The sequence below is a fragment of the Antechinus flavipes genome, chromosome 1 (genome assembly GCF_016432865.1).
Source record: "Antechinus flavipes isolate AdamAnt ecotype Samford, QLD, Australia chromosome 1, AdamAnt_v2, whole genome shotgun sequence".
In the NCBI taxonomy this organism is placed as follows: Eukaryota; Metazoa; Chordata; class Mammalia; order Dasyuromorphia; family Dasyuridae; genus Antechinus; species Antechinus flavipes.
The window spans coordinates 61,031,665-61,051,017 of record NC_067398.1 but is presented as its reverse complement, the minus strand read 5'-3'; the positions used below and the strand labels follow the sequence as shown (position 1 = coordinate 61,051,017).

Genomic DNA, 19,353 nt, shown 5'->3' with positions numbered 1-19,353 from the left:
CATAGGAGTGGGAGGGTTACAGCTTGATTAGAGGCACGGAGATGGAGTGAAGGTGGTAGAAACTGAGAACTTTTTAGAGTTAATGATTAACATTGAAGAGTGAACGTTGGAGAGGAAAAATGGGGCCAGATGATGGAAGACTGAATGCTGGGCTCAGAAGCTCAGGGCCTGATTTAATTTAATTACCAGCAAGAAAGTCTTACAGTCAGAGACCTCTGTGACTGAGATGTATGATCACTGGTTGTCTCCATAGCAGGGGGGCTACTTCCTGGGGGAGGGAGTGGGGATGGGAATGGGGGGGGGCAGGTGTATCTTGGTGGAGCTGTTTGTATTTTGATGGCAGACACATCCAGGCAGTGTCCCCTAATTTGGTCTTTTCAGTTTGGATTTCTACAACTCAATGCAATATAGCAGGAGACGACTCTGGGTTTTGTCACTCATTAGCTGTGGGGGACCTTTCTTCCGGTCCTCAGGTTTCCCATCTGCAAAATGCACCAGATGATTCCTTGGGTCTCAGCCCAGTCAACAGTTCTGGCCTCCAACTTCAGGCTGGCTGACCTTAGCCCCTGGGCCTGTGCCAGGGTCTCCCAGTTACCCTGAGCTCACTCTGCTATGGCTGGGGGGGTGGGGTTGGGGCAGGAGGACAGGGAGTGGGGGTCATGCCTTTCTTCCTGGGCTCCTCTGTTGGAGATTCTAGCCATGCTCTTTCTGCCTTTTCACAGTTGTGAGTCTGTCAGCATTTTAATTACAGCTCCCTCCTTTCAATGGTTTACAACTCAACCGTAAAAATGTGCCCTGAGCTAAAACTTGGCACCTGTGAGTGATTTACTCCTGTGCTCATTTCTATATTTGGTGCCATTGAAAACACAGTGGCCAACTCTTCAGAGGCAAAGGAAAAGAGGCATTTTGGGTTTTTTGTTTTTTTTTTTTTAGAATGGATGGATTTCAAGAAAATTTTTTGAATATATTTCTATTTAAAAATTCCAGAGAAAAATACTTAAAATGATCCTGTGTTTTAGAAGGAACCTTAGAGATCATCTAATCCACTTTCTCCTCATATAGATAAGGAAGCTAAGACAGCAAAGTTTAATGATTTGCCCAGGATCACACAGGTAAGAGATCTAAAGATTGAAATCCAGCCCCCTGATCCCAAGGCACAGTTTTCTCTGTTATACTGTATTAGCTGGTTATTCCTTTGTTGGGAGAAGGTACCATCCTCTCCTCATAATTGGTTTATTCACAAGGTTTTCTTGCAAGTTGTTTTTGCAAATTATCATTTGCAAGTACTCTTTTCCAACAACCTTCCCCACCCCCTTGGGCTGTGTTTTCAGCTGAAGCTGCTTGCCATTAATTTATTAGTTGATCAGAGAGGTTTCTGAGGCTGTTCAGTAGCCTTTCTTCCTTTCAACTTCCAAATTCTTTGGGTTTGGAAAACTGAGCTAACTCTGTGTTCAGGTCGTCCCACGGTAGCCAGCTAAAACAAAATCAGATCTGAATGGAGACTCCCCTATGATCGTTTTTGAGCCTCCAAGAAGAGTGGGGCTCATGGTTTTCTTTTTGAAATGAAGGTTTTTTAGCCAAAGGGATGAGGGGCAGACCATGAAGCCGCCTCCCCCACCCCCACCATTACCTCAGGGTGAGGGGGTAGTAGTTCTTCAAGATTCTCCCCTCTCTCTATCCTACCTCCCAGGCCCCACCCAACTCTTAGCTGGAAATGGTGAGGAAGGAGGGAGATAACCAAGGGTGGTTCCTAACGATGGAAAGTAAAAAGAATCCACCAGAAACAGGAAAGATATTAGGAAACTGGCCTCTGGGAGCCTGACTCCTGGGAGCCCAGGGAGGGGGTGGGTTGGAGGTCAGGAGGGAAGCTTCCCAGCTTCCAGGACAGCTAAACTGGTCACTGGGATACCAGCTTCTTTTCTCCAGATTTATAATAGAAAAGAGGATTTGGGTCTTTTGGAAAGGAGGGAGGGGCTGAATTCTGATTTGGGAGCCATTTAGCCTTTACGGGGAGGGGAAAGAGAAATGAGGGGTCAGGACTGGGAGGAGGTCAGCACTATGGATGCTTCCATTCATTCATTCATTCATTCAATTCATTTATTCAACAAATAGTAACTGAGGTAGACTTTGGTATGTAAAACCTTGAGCTAGATGCTGAAGGGACCACAAAGATGAGCCCCGATACTCTCTGGCCAAGGAGAGGGAAATGCTTCTTGTGACATATTCCTTCAAGCTTCTCAGAGTCAGTCTCCGGCCAGAATTACTGAAAATTCAAGGGGGTAAAGATTCTTATGAACTAAGATGGATAAGGATGTGCCATTTGGCACCCATGGCTGAACTGGATCAATTACTCAAGTTGCTGAAATGAGAGAGAGAGAGAGAGAAAGAGAGAAAGAGAGAGAGAGAGAGAGAGGAGAGAGAGAGAGAGAGAAAGAGAAAGAAACAGACAGGAAAGAGAGACAGAGAAAAAAAGATGGAGAAAGAAAGAGAGACAGACAGACTGGAAGGAGACCTATAGGGACAAAAGTGGGGTGAGGGATGGGGGATGGGTGGGAATCCCCAACCACTGAGACAAAAGCCAGAAAATTCCTCTGGTCTAAATGATCCAGTCTGGCCACCTGCACTGATTGATTCAGCAGATAATTGCTCAGTTCTCCAATGGAGGTAGTACTTTTCTTTGGAGGATTCTCTGAGGGTACCCCCAGGAGATGTGCCAGGTCTTTGGTGCCAAAAGACAATTGGTCTGGGATTCTGTAAGTCCTTTGGGCAAGGAATTGTACATTGAACCTTACAACTTCCTGGCTTCTCTGCCCTAACAGCTAGGGCCTCTGAGACTTGCCTGAAATTCAGCTCAATTCTCCTCCCTTCACTAAGTTTTTGCTGAGTAGTCACTATGTCCTCAGCCCCATACCAGGCTACTTAAGAGTTATAAGGCAAATGCTTAGACCTTATGAAGCTTAAAATCTCATTGAGACTAGAAGACCTGTATATACAAAATAACAAAATTATTATAAAAGGAATAGTTCCTTTCTCTGGGCCTCAGTTTCCCATTTACAAAATGACATGATCGGCCCAGATGACCCAATCTAGGGCTCTCTTTTTGAACCCCAGAAACCTAGAAGAAGTACAATATCTGGGAGCCCTGAAGTCAGGAAGACCTGAGTTCAAATATGGCCTCAAACACTTAACATTTACGAACCGTGTGATCCTGGCCAAGCTTAATTTAATTTAATGAATTTAATTCAAACTACCTTGCCAGCAAAAAAAAAGTGCAACATCTGCCTGGTATAGACAGCTATGGGGTACAGGGGATAGAGTGCTGGAAGTTCAAATCCAGCCTCCACTTAAGTTGTTGACCCTGAACAAATAACTTAACCTCTGTTTGCCTCAGTTTCTTTATCTGTAAAATAAGAGGTAATAACAGCACTTATGTCCCAGGATTGTTGTGAGAATCAAATGAGATAGTAATTGTAAAGTGTGTAGCACAGTACCTGGCACGTGGTAAGCGCTTTATAAATGTTAGCTATTATTATTATTGGTGTATGTGGTCTGGATCATAAGTGCTAAGGGAACCTGGAGAGGGAGACTAGAAAAGGAAGACTTCCTGAAGGAGTTGGGTTGAATTTGGCTAAGTGGAAAGGAAGGCGGAAAAAGAAGGGGCAGAGAAGAGGGTGGGGGAGCTAGAAGTGTGGAGTGTCTGGGGATCACTGAGGTGGATGATCCGGTTGGAGCATGTACACAGCGGGGAGTTGTGGGAGCCACATTTGGGTGGGTGGGGTGGGGCAAGGCTGTAGAGGGCCTTGAATGCCAGACAGACTAGTTAGGATTTGATCGGCTAGGTGGTGGGGGTGGGGTGCAGAGTCGGTGAATGTTTTCCAGCAGGCTACTGGCATGATGAAACTTGAACTTCCAAAGAGGACAGATTTGGGCCATGAGGTATCAGTCTCCCTTGGTGTTGAAACCGACAACAACGTCATTCCCCCGGCAGACGCCGGACAGACAGACCCGGAGCAAAGCTGTGTGACTCCGGGCAATTTCTCTTGCATTCCAAGGACGGTGTTTGGGGATGGCTGCCGTTCCCAGCTCAGTCAGACAGGAATATTCGGCACAAGCACACTGTGACTAGAAGAATGTGGCCAGAAAGAAAAACTTGAAGTATTCACTGAAGAATTTTCCCTCCTCTCTTTCTTTCATCTCAGTTGTCCAGAAGGAACACACCTGCACCCGAATGAGATGCGGCTTTGGGTGGGGAGGGATCGACACTTTGTGTTGTGGAAGCTCTGGGACAGGAAGGATAATGACAAGAAGGGCTCCCACTCCTGGGGCATTTTCCTGCCCTCTTCTCCAGGAAGCAGGTAGAATCACATAGACTGAGATCTAGGGAGTTGGGGCAATTTGTCCCAGTTTGGGACTTGAACTCAGAGCTTCTGACCCCAGGGTTTTGCTGCTCTGAGCCTGTAGCACACAGGAGCGGCCTGAGCCGCTGTCTTGTCCGCTGGGCTGTAGTCCCAGGGACTGGTGCCCAGGTAGAGGCAGGGAAGAGCAGTGGGAAAAGAGCTGGGTCTGCAGCGGGGATCCGGAGTGCAAATCCTGTCGTAGACATTTAGCACTTGTGTCACCCCAGGGGCAAGTCAATTTTCTCATGTGTGAAATAAACAGCACCATGGCTTGCTAAGGTCTCTAAATCTCCAGCTGTACTTACTCAGATCCTTTGGTGAAAAATCTTAGAAAGGAAGAACACCTGAGTTCTGCTTTAAGACAATTTAGCATGTAATCTGAGGTACAAAACCAAAAAATTAAGGGGGAGATGATTAACCTTAGCAAACAATTCTCCATCTCACAGATGAGCTCATAAAGTCTACATCTAGAGATGACTTCAGAGGCTGTTTGACCTGACCCCCTCATTTTATAGATCTTTAAGAAACTGAGTTCTAGGGAGATTGTGATTTGTCTAAAGTCACACAATTGGTGTAGAAGCAAGGTTTGGAACCCAGGTTCTTTGAGTCCAGAGACGTGGATCTTCCTGCAAAGTCCCTTTAAATAAAGGATTTTTTCTAGTGCACTTAAGTCTTCCGTTTAATTCAGTAAACATTTAAATGCCTGCAATGTGCCAAGCACTCTACTAAGGGTTGGGGATAGGAAAAACGGCAAAACATAGTCTCTGTCCTTGAGGAATTCACAATCTAATAACGTGTAAACAAATATATATACATATATATATATATATATATATATATACATATATATATATAGCTATGTAGATATATAGATATATATATATGATAAATGGGAAATAGAGAGAAAGCAGGAGAACTAAGAGGCATTAGGGACAACATTTGAGGAACGACACTGGTCTAGAGTGGAATGCATGCTGAACTTGGAAGTTGGGAGACTTGGACTCAAATTGTGGCTCTGCTATTAGCTGTGAGAGTGTACGGGTTATTTGATTGCTCTAGCCTCAGTATCCTCTCTGTTAAATGGTTAAATGCTAGGAATACTCACAACACTGAGAAAAAAAGCACTTTATGAATCTTAAAGTGCCCAGAAAATGTAAGTGATCGATCTTTGGGTTTCTTTTGGCGAGAAACCTCCTTGATTTCCGTTCTTTTCCTGTGATATTGCCCTCAGTTCATTGTGCCCATCTCTTATTTTTTGTAGAGTTGTTTGCAAGTTGTCTCCCCTACTAGTTTATAATTGCAATGGCTGGTTTTTTTTAAACCTTTCTTTGTATCCCTAGAACTTAGAAGGAAGCCTGGCAGTGATAGGTGTTTAATAAATGCTTGTTAACTACCTGGCTCTTTGACAAATGGGTTGGGTGCAGGGGTGGGGTGAGCAGTAAAGACAATTTTAAAGCTCAAGTGTCTGCTCATTTCATAACTAGCCTAGTTACTGAATCTGGAATGAAAATACATGTACACTATAAGGCAGAATTTAATTTACATTAATCTGATTTCCCTAGACCTTGATAGGCCTATGGCTGTTGTAGAAAGTGAGGGGTTTCTGTGCTCCAAAGGATTTTCTAATCCAGGGATGCACTCCAAGCTGATAATATTCCCCTGCCCCTTTAAAGGCAGGACCACTTATAGTTCTCATTTGGAATTGGTTGGATTCTAAAAGATTGGCTGTTGAGAAAAAAAGAACAAACCAACCCAAGTGTGATAGTATCTATTCTGGGGATGAGCCAGGAAGTCATCTTGCAGCCAAATGTTTCTCAAGGCCCCTCCTCAACTTTCTACGTGGAGGATGCCTGGGGCTCACTTTGGTATATTGTTGGTACTCCCTAGGTGAAATGTCAAGGGGAGGACAGTTTCCTTCTTCCTTCCAAGGGTGTGAAAACTCCCTCCTTCCACTTCCTGTGTTCCTGACACTGGACAGAAGTGGCCAGAGAGGTGGGGAGCTGAGTTTATAGTCATGGAATTTTTCAGAGCTGAAAGGGACCTTGAGTTACCTAGAAAGATGGTAAAACTGAAGCTTAGAGCGGTGAAGTCACTTCCAAAGACAGGCAGTGAATAGCAGAGATGGAACAAGAATTTTGATCTTTTGGCTCCAAGACCCTCTCATGGTCTCTTTTTGATCTTCCAAGCACTTCTGTGGGTTCTTCATCCTATATGATCAGCTCTGAGAGTGGGGAATGAGATAAAAAGCTGTGTTCATCTCAGGTAGTAGACTTAGATGGGGCCAAGAACTGGGCCAAAGTGAGCAGAAATGAGGAAAAGAGGGCCAGATAAATTTAAACAACCAAAAGCAGGCCAGCTGCAGGACCAGACCTGTGAGCCAGAGGGCGGAGTGGTGGGGAGCCAAGGGGCGGAGTGGGGGGGAGGCTCATCCTATTACTAGAGACCAGAACATGGCATTATGTCCCAAGTTCAGGCAGGGAGAAAGGTGATTAGAAAGCAGATGCCCGGGTAAAGATCATTGCCCAAGAGAAGTGCCCAGCCAAGAGAATTGACTTATCCAAAGTGACACAGATGTTAAGGGGGAAGAGCAGGATTTGAATAATAGAGCTTGCAAGGAGGTAATTTATTTCAATCTCTTAGAGGTACTTTATTTCAGCCTCCTCATTTTTCAGATGAAGAAACTGAAGTGAGAGATTGTCACTTGATATTTAGCAGCTGTATAATCCTCTCTGTTCTTCACTTACCTATCTGTAGGAAGAAAATTATAATACCACCTCCCTCTCAGGAGCTGTTTGCAAATTGTTTCTTCTACTAGTCTGTGAGAGCAGGGGCTGATTTTTTTTTAACTTTTGTTGAGAGGATCAAATGAATTACTATATAAAGCCTTAAAGCACTAAAGAAATGCTAGATGATGATGATGACTAACCAAGGTCATCCAAGTAATAAGTATTGGAACTGAGACCTGAATCCAGGCTTTATAACTCCACATCCATTGCTCTTTCATTCCATACCCAGTGTTAGAAAAGGGGGCAAAGCAAGGAGATTGAACAACAGGTGTGGGCTCCATTAACAATAGTAAGAAAAGAAATAATTTGATATTATGCCAACCCTTTGTCTGAACCCAAGAGCTCTGACTATTCTCTACAAAGGTAAGAGGCAGTGTGGTGTGGAAGCTGGAGAGATATGCTTTTAGTTGGCACAGCCTTGGTCCAGATCTTGCCCCTGATACCATGCACAAGTCCAGCTGCTCACTGAGAGCCAGGTGCCTTGCTAAGAGCTGGGTTTCGACGGAAAGGCACCCAATATCTGGGTGATTTAGCAAATCAATTCTCCTCATTATCCTTCAGGCAACTCCCTTTAAATTATTTACAAATGTGGCATAATTTTTTGAGGAGGAGTTGTTGCCCATATAGTTGACATAGTTTTGCTAGAAAAGATTAGCATCATCACCATCATCACTATCATCAGCCATCACCATCATCACCATAACTCATGACCCATGACCCATTAACCATCCTCATCCCCATCCCCATCACCCTAGTTTGCTTTATGGTTACTAAGGGTTCTCATGGGCACTCTTTCACTTGACCACAGTCATCCTCAGAGATAGGAAGTGCAAGGATTATTGTCCCCATTGTTTGAATGAGGAAATTGGGTTCAGACAAAAGTGACTTAACACAAGCCACATTTACTTGCTTGGACTTAAATTAATTTCTTTCCCTTCCCCAAGTGTGATGGGCTTTCGGCTTCACTTCAATGCCTTTTACTTTTGATGGAGTAGACAGTGAGTGGAGAGAGCAATACCAGCATCACTGAACCCAGAAACGACATATTTTTTCTTTTTAAAAAATAATATTTTTTCATTTTTCAAAGTACATGCAAAAATAGTTTTGCAAAACCCTTTGTTCCAAATTTTTCTTCCTCCTTCCCCTAGATGATAAGGTTAAACATTTGTAATTCTTTTAAAGATATTTCTACATTTATCATACTGCACAAGAAAAATCTGTTCAAAAGGGGAAAATGAGAAAGAAAAAATAGCAAGCAAACAACAACAACAAAGATGAAAATTCCTTGCTGCAATCCATATTCAATCCCTGTGGTTCCCTCTCTGGATGCAGATGGCTCTCTCCATTACAAGTTTATTGGAATTGGTCTGAAATGGCTATTGTTGAAAAGAATCAAATCCATCATAGAAACTCCATAGTTTTTTAAAATCTGAGCAGGGCCTGTTTTTTTGGGGGGTGGGGTGGGGGGGAGGAGGATCCCAAAGACAGAACATGGCTTAGCATGAGATTTTTTTGGACCACCAGCCTCCTTTGCTCCTTTGATTCAAAGGAGATCTTGAGGAGGAGCCTGCCTAGTTACCAGCCCTGGGCCTGGCCTAGATTACATCCAGTTTAATGTCAAACCAATGAGACCACTGAGGTTTCCCAAAAGTATAGTTTGCAGGATTAGGACTGCTGAAGCTAATGTGATTATGGTGCCCATCACTCTGTTTTCTTTGAAATGCCCGCTGCGTGCTAATCATGATAACAAAAGGAGGCTGACTTGTTGGGGTGAGGAGGGGAGGAAAAACTGGGGGGATGGAGCTCACCCTCCAAGTCCAACACCAGCTCCAACCTTCTGGGACACCAGGCAAAGACCCTTGTAGAAGGCAAGTGTTTAAGGAGTAAAAGTGCAAATGATCATCATGCAGGTGATAAAATACAAAAATTCTAAAGTGTGTGTATGAAGATATGTTAAAACAGACTTGCAGATTAGGATCCAAGAATTAACAGCTCATAAGTAGACTTAGGCAATCCATCTTTTTGTAGGTATCATTAAAATCACTGATCTTTACTGTTTACCAAGAATGAAATTTGAGAATCAGCATGGCACAGTAGATGGAGAAATCTCCTGGAAGCCAGAAAGAACCAAATTCAAGTCTCACCTCTGAAATAGATCGACTTTGAAATGCTGGGGAACTTATTTATTCTTTTGGCTCTTCAGGCAACTTTAATACTGTACATTTCAGACAAAGTGCAGAATAGGGAGTAAGCTTTGTAAAAGGGAGTTTCTTCTTCCAGGAGCCCACTGTTCTATCATTCACATGAAGCACCCTTGTAACTTATTCAGAGTGAAGACTGAGAATGAGTTTTCATGGGGATTTCATTTGGTTTGACAGAGACTTAACTTTAGAATATTATTCCTGCCCTTGTGGAGCTTAAAATCTGTTAAGGGATTATGACATATACACAATAATAACACTTAAAAAACCCAGACTTTTGTTTTCTTTGATGGAATGATTGTATCACCATCTATCAATGCAGATTGACATTTTCTCTGCAATTAAGAATCTTGGAGAGTTGCCTGGGGTGGCACTGAAAAGTTGTATGATTTACCCAATGTCCCATATAATCTGTGTGTACCACAGAGAAAATCTGAAGCCATGTCTTTTTCTTCCTAAGTCAGCTTTTTAACCATATTGTGCCCTTCTGTCTTTCATTTAATACAAAACAGTACACTATTTAATTTAGCAGAAATTGATTGAGGATGCTGAATTCAACAGATATTTATTATGTTATTGTTCTCTAGTTGCTTTCAGTCATGTCCAACTTTTCGTGACTCCATTGGGGGTCAGACACTGAAGTAGTTTGCCATTTCCATCTCTGGCTCATTTTACAGATGAAGAAACTGAGGCAAACAGAGTTAAGTGACTTGCTCAGAATCACACAGTCAGTAAGGTCTAAGGATGGATTTTAATTCAGGAAGAGGAATCTTTATTTGATGTGTCACTAACTGTGTGAAGTCCTTTTCTAATTCTTTGTCCAGGAATGCAAAAATCAATAAGACATACCATAGATAGTACTCTGAACGAGGTTAAATATTCCAAAAGATACAGACATAAGATAGGTCCAAGCCAAGAGTCATGTGAGATGAAAACATCATCTAAAGTCAGACTGTTGAAATCCCTAACTCAGTAAAAACAACAGTTCAATTTTCATGATTTTTTTTGAATCTTTTTTGATTCCCAAAATAAAGGGATGTAAGCCCTTTGATAGCAAGGATTATTTTTGTTTGTTTCTAAGGTAGATGGCTTCTGTGTTTCTGTTTTTCTGTATCTCTAACACCCAGTGGTACAATGTTACATTGCAAAAATACTTTGCACATATTAGATTATTAATAACCACTTGTGGAGTTGAATTGAATAGTGCCATGAGGTATGCACTATATCTGATATCTCTAATCTAGTCTCCCCAAAATGGAGATGACCCTGGGTTCTTGAAGCTTGTGCCAGTAGGCACAAACCTATGAGGCGTGTGACTATACTGCCAGTGGTGTACTCCATAGGCTGAAGCAGGAAGTATAGTGGAGGGAAAAGCCTAAGAACCTGGATTGTCTTCCCTCTGATACCTCTGATCTATCCTTGGGCCAGCTGCTCAGCCCTCTTGATCCTGACTTTTCCCATCTACAAAAGAGAGAGGTGGATGTGATCTCCTCCAGCTTTTTTGATTTGTGAACCAGCTTATATCTGGAAGAAGGAAGTGGAAAAGTAGAAAGAAGTGGAGTTGGAGACCTTGATTGGAATAAAGACTTTATTATTTAAATAATTATTATTATGATGATGGGCAAGTCATTATTTCTTTGGGCCATAGTATTCTCATCCATAAAATTAGATGAGGACCCCAGCACCCTTAAATACCAATATTATCATCCGAAAAAGAACAGTCATTAAGTGATGGATTTATTTAGGCTACAGTCTCACAAAGAATCTGGCAGCAAGGGGGATTGTGATCTGCATCAGTGGAGGCAATGGCCATACTGATGAAATTATAGCTTTTTTTCTGAAATATTGCAATCAAGCAATAACAAATATTCATTAAGTACCTACTATGTACTTAAATACTACGCTAGAATAAGTTCAAAGAATGAAATAATACCTATCATCAAAAGACATATTCTAATTGGGAAGGAAATAAGTGTGGATGTGCATGCTTATATGTATATATATATATGTATATAAGCATACATATACATATATATGCTTGCATAGGCATACATGTTTAGGTAGATGGGTATGAGTACATGTATATACATATATGTGTGTTTTATTTATATATATGTATATATATATATGCACACACACACACACACATATATATATAAAACATTGGAACACTGGGTGTTAGAGATACAGAAATATAGAAACCATATACCTTAGAAACAAACAAAAATTATACATATATATATATGTATATATATATATACATATATATATATATATAAATATATAAAACTATACGTATGGTACAAGCATGAAGTTAACAAATATAAAAATATACTATAATGTTCGGGCTAGCTTTTTCTGGAGGTCCTTCAGATGGATCTTGGTCTTTAGGTGGAAAAGTGATGAAGTCAGGACAGCCACCAGGAGGATGGTTAAAAATGGAATGTCTCTCTTCCAGTCCTTCTTAATCCTTCTATACCTTATTGTAATTACATCATTACAGCACACTGATTATGTGTGAATTAGAGAATCATTGCATCACCACACTAAGTACTAAGTATATATGTGAATTAGAGGAACCATCATCTCATCAATTCCACTGAGTTAATACCTTGTTTCAAGTATACTTCTCCAGAATTCTGGCCCTCTACAATATACGAAGTCATTAAATGCAAGGTAGCTTAGAAGGAAAGGCATTAGTGGGGGGATCAGGAAAGGCATGTTCACACAGACAATGGTGCTAGCTTAAGGTTTGTTTTAAAGGAAGAAAGGTATTCTATGAAGCTAAGATTAGGAGGAGGTACATTTCAGGCATGTGAGATAGTGCAAAGATATAGAGATGAGAGGTTGAATGTCATGTTTGAGGAACAGAGAAAAGGTCATTAGGTCAGTTTTCCAGATTTCCAAGAAATCTAGAAAGATAGTTTGAGGCTAGATTAGGTAGGGCTTTAAAAATTGAACAGAACATTTTACGTTTGATCCCAGAGGCAATAGGAAGCCAGTTGAGTGGATTGAATACAGGAATTATGTCATCAGATCCATGCTTATGGAAAATTATTTTCATAGCATTGTGTAGGCTGAACTGGAGTGGGGAAAGATTTGAAGCAGGGAGGCCAGTTAGGAGGGATATTGTAATAATCTAGGTGAAAGGGCTTGAATTTAGGTGGTAGCTGAGTGAATAGAAAGCTGCAGCTGGATGTGAGATGTGGTTAGGAGAGAAATGTCAAACTGGATAGGTGAAGTGAGGGAGAAAGTCAGGAGTACAGGACTATAACTAGATGATTATGAACCTGGGAGACTGGAAGAAAAGTGGTGCTTTCCACACAAACAGGTAAATTTGGAAGGATTCAAGTTCGCAATCAATATAGGGGGGGAAAGTTGCAAGTTCGGCATTGGTCATGTTGACTTTAGGTTGGATGTCCCGCTAGATATTTAACTGATGGTGTTGAACTGAAGCTGAATGTAGAGCCGGAGGCTGGATGTGTGGATTTTGGAGTCACAAAGATACATAAAGACCGTAGTTAAACCCATGGGAGTTTATGAGAAAGAGTAGAGTAGGAATACCCACAGGTAGCATGGGTGAAGTGCATGATGAACAATCCTAGAAGATGACTGAGAGGGAGCAGGTTCACAGGTAGCAAGTAAGGCAGGAGAGAGTCATTTTACACGATATTTGAAAAAAGACATTATCCAGGAGAGAAGAAGGGTGAAATGTAGCAAGAAGATGGACAGAGATTAGGACTGAGAAAAAACCAGATTTGTCAAATAGGAGATCACTCCTAAATCCACTATGCTGTACTAACTAAATTCTAATTAGTCAGAACCAAATTTGCTGGCATCTTTAATGAGGTGGATTCTCTCTTTGATTCTCATTATTAAGAGAAATATCAGGTTGCAAGAAAAGAAATGGACCACATTAATGTGCATATATTAGCAGAATGCTTGGCACATACATAGGTGCTTAATGTTTGTTGACTTAAATTGACTTAATTTCACCCATGGAATGCCTTAGATTGGCTTTGGCGAATTACATTGGGGGAAAGGTCACAGGCAAAGAGGTAAAAATTTCCTAACCAACGATTAAGAATTGTCTCCAAATGAAATGGCCCACCCCTAGAGGGGGAAGAAGAAGAGGAAGAGGAGGTGATTTCAGGTGTTGGAGATCTATGAGCAAAGGCTGGATAATTGCTTCTTGGATGTCTTGTGGGGGGGGATTCCTTTTTCTGTATGCATTATAGTTGGTGGATGCTGAGGTCCTTTTCATCTGTGACTTTGATTCTGTATTTCTCATCTTCACATCAGTGGCCCTAGGGACCTACAATATCCTTAGTTAACAAAGTCACATACAGTTAGACTTTACTGATGAAATTAGGGACACTGGGATGAGACATTTTTACAAGAATTTTCAACAAGTGTTGAGCTAAAAAAGTGTTCTCTGGTTATCCAAATGAGCCAGAATGTTCATTTCCTGACCATTCCATTTAATTAAGACTACTACAGTGATGGGCCTTGTATCAGATAACTTCCTTGTTGTGTGACCCTGAGCAAGTCACTTAACCCTATTTACCTCAGTTTCCTCCCCAGCGAAATGAACTGGAGAAGGCAATGGCAAACCACTCCCATATCTTTGCCAAAAAAGCCCCAAAATGGGGTCATGAAGAATTGGATGTGACTGGAATGACTCAACAACTACTACTGTGATATTTGGGTGGGAAAAGAATCCATATGGCATGAATCTAATGGAAAGAACTACAGGTTTGGCTCTTTGAAATTGGTTCAAATATCCTCCCCTTTGTGGGCTTCATTTTCCTTATCTGTAAAAGGGAAGGATTGAACCGTAGAAGGAATCTTCATCGTTTTTGCCTTATGGATTCCTTTGGCAGTCTAGGGAAGCCTATGGACTCTATCAGAATAACATTTGAAATGCATAAAATAAAATATACAAGATAACAAAGGACATTTGATGTATTGAAATTCACTCATCAACATAATTTTTTAAAGAAATTAAGATTGTTTTTCAACCAATAAGTTAAAAATCCTTGGACTAGATGATATGAAAAGTATCCTCTAGTTTGAAATCTTATGATTCTATAGTGCTATAATCTCCTCAAGGACAGGGACTGTCTTTTACCTTTTTTTGGTATCCTGGGTACATGGTAAACACTTAATATTTAATATTGATTGACAGTCTGCCTGTCTCTGTTCAGCCAAGGATTCCACTATTTTGAAAATTTTACAGAAAATGTCTGAAAATAAGATATGTAGGAAGGTTTCAGTTTATTTCTGACAAGGGGAAGATTAATTGATTGATATATGTAAGTCTTTTCTAGACAAAAATTTCTCCATTGCATACTACTATCTCTCCTGATCTCAACCTTGTTACCAACTAGCTGTGGTATCTGGAACCCAGATTTGTCACTTTGACGACTTTATGCCTCAGTTTCTTTGTAAAACAAGTGGATTGTTTTAGATAATTGACCTTCACCCTCAGGGCCTAAGATTCCATTTTTGGGTCTCTTGCTACTCTGATATTCTCTGTTCCAAAGTTTAACATGCTATACTCCTCTGAGCATTCATATTTATAATCTGTGCTCTAGAATAAATTTAGGAGAGATGGAGAAAAGTCCCTATGAAGGGGCAGGGCAGGGAATGATTGCAGGTGTGGGAGGAGGGTCTGGTTCTGTGGCTTCATTTAAATGACTCTGTTATGCGCGCTCTCTCTCTCTCTCTCTCTCTCTCTCTCTCTCTCTCTCTCTCTCTCTTTCTTCCTCTCCCTCTCCCTCCATCACCTCTCCCTCTCTTTTTCTCTCTCTGTGTTTGTCTCTGTCTACTTTTGTTTCTGTGTCTCTGCGTCTGTCTTTCTGTTTCTGTCTGTATTTCTCTGTCTCTGTCTGTCTCCCTCCCTGCTCCCTTTCTTCCCCCTCTTCTTCCCTCCTACTCTTCCTTCTTCCTTTTCCATTCCATCTTTCCTTGTCCCCCTTCTTTCCTCTTCCTTTTTTCCCCCTCTCCCTTCCTCTCTTTTCTTCCTCCTTCCTCTTCTCCCCCTCTCCATCTCCCCCTCTCTTTTTTTCTCTGTTTCTGTCTCTGTCTGTCTTTGTTTCTGTCTCTGTCTCTGTGTCTCTTTCTGTTTCTGTCTCTTTCTCTATGTGTCTCTGTTTCTGTCTGTATTTCTCTGTCATTACCTTTCTCTTTCCCTCCTCTCTCCCTTTCTCCCTTCTTTCTTCTTCCTCTCTACTCTTCCTCCTTCCACTCCATCCTTCCTTCTCCCCTTTCTCTCCTCCTCCTTCTTTCCCCTCTCCCTTCCTCTCTTTTCTTCCTCCCCCCTCCTCCTTTTCCCCTCTCCATCCCCCTCTCTCTCCTTTCTCTCTCCCTTTTCTTCTCCCCCCCTCTCTCCATCTCCTTTCTCTTCCTATAGATACTGGAGGAAAATATGAAGCTGGAGTGTAAATGCCACGGAGTCTCCGGTTCGTGCACCACTAAAACCTGCTGGACCACGCTCCCCAAGTTCCGCGAGCTGGGCTATATCCTGAAGGACAAGTACAACGAGGCTGTGCATGTGGAGCCCGTACGGGCCAGCCGCAACAAGAGGCCCACCTTTCTCAAGATCAAGAAACCCCTGTCCTACCGCAAGCCCATGGACACGGATCTGGTGTACATCGAGAAGTCTCCCAACTATTGCGAGGAAGACCCGGCCACGGGCAGCGTGGGGACCCAGGGCCGCATGTGCAACAAGACGGCCCCCCAGGCCAGCGGCTGCGACCTCATGTGCTGCGGCCGGGGCTACAACACCCACCAGTACGCTCGTGTATGGCAGTGTAATTGCAAATTTCACTGGTGTTGTTATGTCAAGTGTAACACGTGTAGTGAACGAACAGAAGTGTACACGTGTAAGTGAGCTGGGAGGGCTGTGCAGATACTGGGGGACTGGGGGGGTGAGAGGGATGTGGACATAAAGGGGGAGGGGCCCCAGCTGCTGAGCCACCCTTCCATTCTCCCCCTCGCCATCCCACTGTGCGCTGAGAAAGGAAAAAGGAGGGAAAAAAGGAAAAACTGAGGAAGATGTTTGTATGTGATCTAGCCCGACCTTTGCTGGGTTCCGGCCAAGATCTACCAGCTTCTCCCAAAAGATCAGCTTTGGGTGCGGGTTTTTTCTTAGCTTCTCAAGGGGAAGCTGGGACTTCCCTGTTAGATCCCCGAAAAGAGCAGAGACCCCCTCTCCCCCCATAAGTACACTCCGCCACTAAGTCACTGGAGTCACTGTGGGCCCACGTGGCCTTAGGCAGACCACCAGGCTGTGCCAGACCAAGCCTCCAGAACTCAAGGGGTCAGCCTCCCCTGGGAACAAATGGTTCATTCTGCACAGTGACTGTTTGTTCCCCAGGAATCAAACACTGCAAGAAGCACTGGAAGTATGAGAAAATCTTTGCACCCGGGATCAGTACCCCAGTGTGATTATTCCTGCAGAGTGCTACCCCCAGCCCCGGCACTCATAGAGATGCTTCAGGAAACTCCAGGCTGGTTTTCATCTCACTCCAGTCACTTCAGCAAATCCTGCTATTGCTCCTGCTGCTGTACTATGGCTAGAAATGAGATGGCCTTTCTTTGAGTTGCCATTTTTTTTAAAGCAGGGACATCATGCTCCTGGGCTTACTAATAGCAATATTTAACAATTTATTCAGATAAAAAATAATATTAATTTATTTAATTAAAAGAACTCTACCACTACTGGAAAAGATTCTGCAATCAAAGTAAGTTCCTTGCTTTCTTTGTGGAATAATTTTGTCAACTGGGCAAGGAACAATTGGAATTGTACATAGTTATTCTTTATGCAGATATTTCTACTAGTTGATTTCGCAAGTTATTCCTTGCAGTCCTAGATGTTTAAGTATAAAAGCAGGCATCTTTTTACATATATATATATATTTTTTGCTGTTTGCTGCTAGTTGTCTGGAAACCCAAGTTGGCATTGATCTTGAGATCTTTATCAGGACATACCTATACCCTCTTTCCCACTATCCCCTGCCAGGTAAGGCTATCCATCCTAAAAATTGAATTTGAGATGCCTATATAGAGAAACAGAAATTAACTCCAGACAATTTCCATCTTTTGGAAAATGACCCATAGGATAAGAGAGTATATTTTGTAAGAGACTATTTTTATATGAATATTTTATTTATACTATGTTTGCCTGTATCATGCTATAACCTGTTCTACTTCTCAAATCAGGCAGCCATCTCATCCTGTTTATCAGAGGAAGGCTGGTGAGATCTTGAGATGGAGGAGGCTGGGGCTCAGAGCACATATGAGTCTCTTCCCCTTATATCACACAAACCCCCTCTTGGGATCCAATCTGCCAAGTATGCAAAAGATCCTTCAGTCACATGGTTCAAGGGCGTGATTGGTATTAATGGGATACTCTCTGAACCCATTTGGAGGAAGAAAAAAAAAGCCAACTCCAACAAATTTAAGCTCCCTCCCTCTTGTGGCCTGGATCAGTCAACTGTGGCCCTGTGATTAGCAAAGGCATTGGATGTATTGGCCCTGAAATCCCCACATTGTGGGACTGTCACAATGGATTGGATCAGCCCAAATCAGCAGGCTTGGACATTGTCAACCAGACACACACACAAACACACACACACCAATTGCCTCCCGCAGACAGTGGTTACCTCAGAATCCTGTTTTAATGATGCAGTGGGTTTGAGGATATGCCTCCAGCTTTTGCCAACATTTTCTTAGAGGACTTTCCCACAAGACACCAAAATATTCAATCAAAAAAATAGAACATTCAACCAACCCACTTTTGGATTCTTCCACCTAGTCATTACCAAGCAGCTGCATCCCCAAAATCACCAGTGGCTTGATGGATTGGGGAGTTCATTGTTCATGACTGAAAGGGGAAACCACCCAGAACAAATTGAGAAAAAGTAGGTTCTCTTTTTTCTCATCCTCTCCTGTCCCCTTTTGCCTTTCCTTCTCTGAGGGAACAGGTAGAGAGAGGCATTCAGGAGTCAATAAGGTAAAATTTCTAAATTCTGTAAGCTCTTCTCTCCCCAATTTAGCCTGGATCTCCCAGCCTCTCATACCCATTGCTTCCCAAGCTAGGAAGGTCTCCTTTGAGAGAGTGTATATGACGCAATGAAAGAATCTTGAATTTGAATCCTGACTCTGCTGCTTAATTCTTGTGGAACTTACCTTCCTTGAACCAGCCCAATTAATTTCTCTGGGTCTCAGTTTCTTCATTTGGGAATCTTCTAACCATTTTTTGTATCATGGTTTCCTTTGGTAAACTGGTAAGGACTGGACCCTTCTCAGAATAAAGTTTTAAAATGCATACAGTATGAAACATCAGATTGCCAAGAATAAAAAAAAATACTTTGAAAAACTATATAAATTATATTTTAAAATACAAGTTCATGGACCCCAGGTAAAGAACTGGATTAGATAATCTATCAGCTTTCTTCTATCTTAAATCCTGTGGTTCCTAGAGGATTGAGCGTCAAATAGTTGATATGCCTCTGTAGTTGGGTCTGCTTCCATATATGGCTCTGTGTATTGTTTGTGTGTGGGAGCATAGGATTTAGAGCTGACTGGAACCTGGGGTGTGAACCAGATGCAAATGTAATTGGGAACACTTAAAAATCAATAAAAATACAGTAGAACATAAATAATGTTATCATGTGGTTTTCTAAGTCATTGTACTCCTGCAGGAATCCTTAGGTACAATTGAATGATTCTTCCTTTCTGTTTGGTCTAATTCAATCCCATTGAAAGATGGAATACACAAGTTCAGAGAGAAATGATTTGCCAGGATCATGGAGAATTTGAACCCAGGTCTGCTGATTTCAAATCCATTGCTTCTTCCACCACTATGCCATCTGGATTCTTTTACATGTTTATGTTTCCATGGTCCTTTTGCCTCGTTTCTTTATTTGTCCATTGTCCACGAACACCATATGTTTCTGTGTG

The 19,353-nt window shown here is 42.0% G+C and overlaps 1 protein-coding gene across 1 annotated transcript in view; it reads left to right on the top strand.

The window, feature by feature from the left end:
- WNT7A (Wnt family member 7A) overlaps nt 1–19,055 on the top strand; it is a 93,235-nt gene extending 74,180 nt beyond the window's left edge. Inside the window, exon 4 of the mRNA XM_051983806.1 lies at nt 15,800–19,055. Coding sequence (XP_051839766.1) covers nt 15,800–16,279 — 480 coding nt within the window. The 3' untranslated portion in view covers nt 16,280–19,055. The remainder of the gene's footprint in view (nt 1–15,799) is intronic.
- The last annotated feature ends 298 nt before the right edge of the window (nt 19,056–19,353 follow it).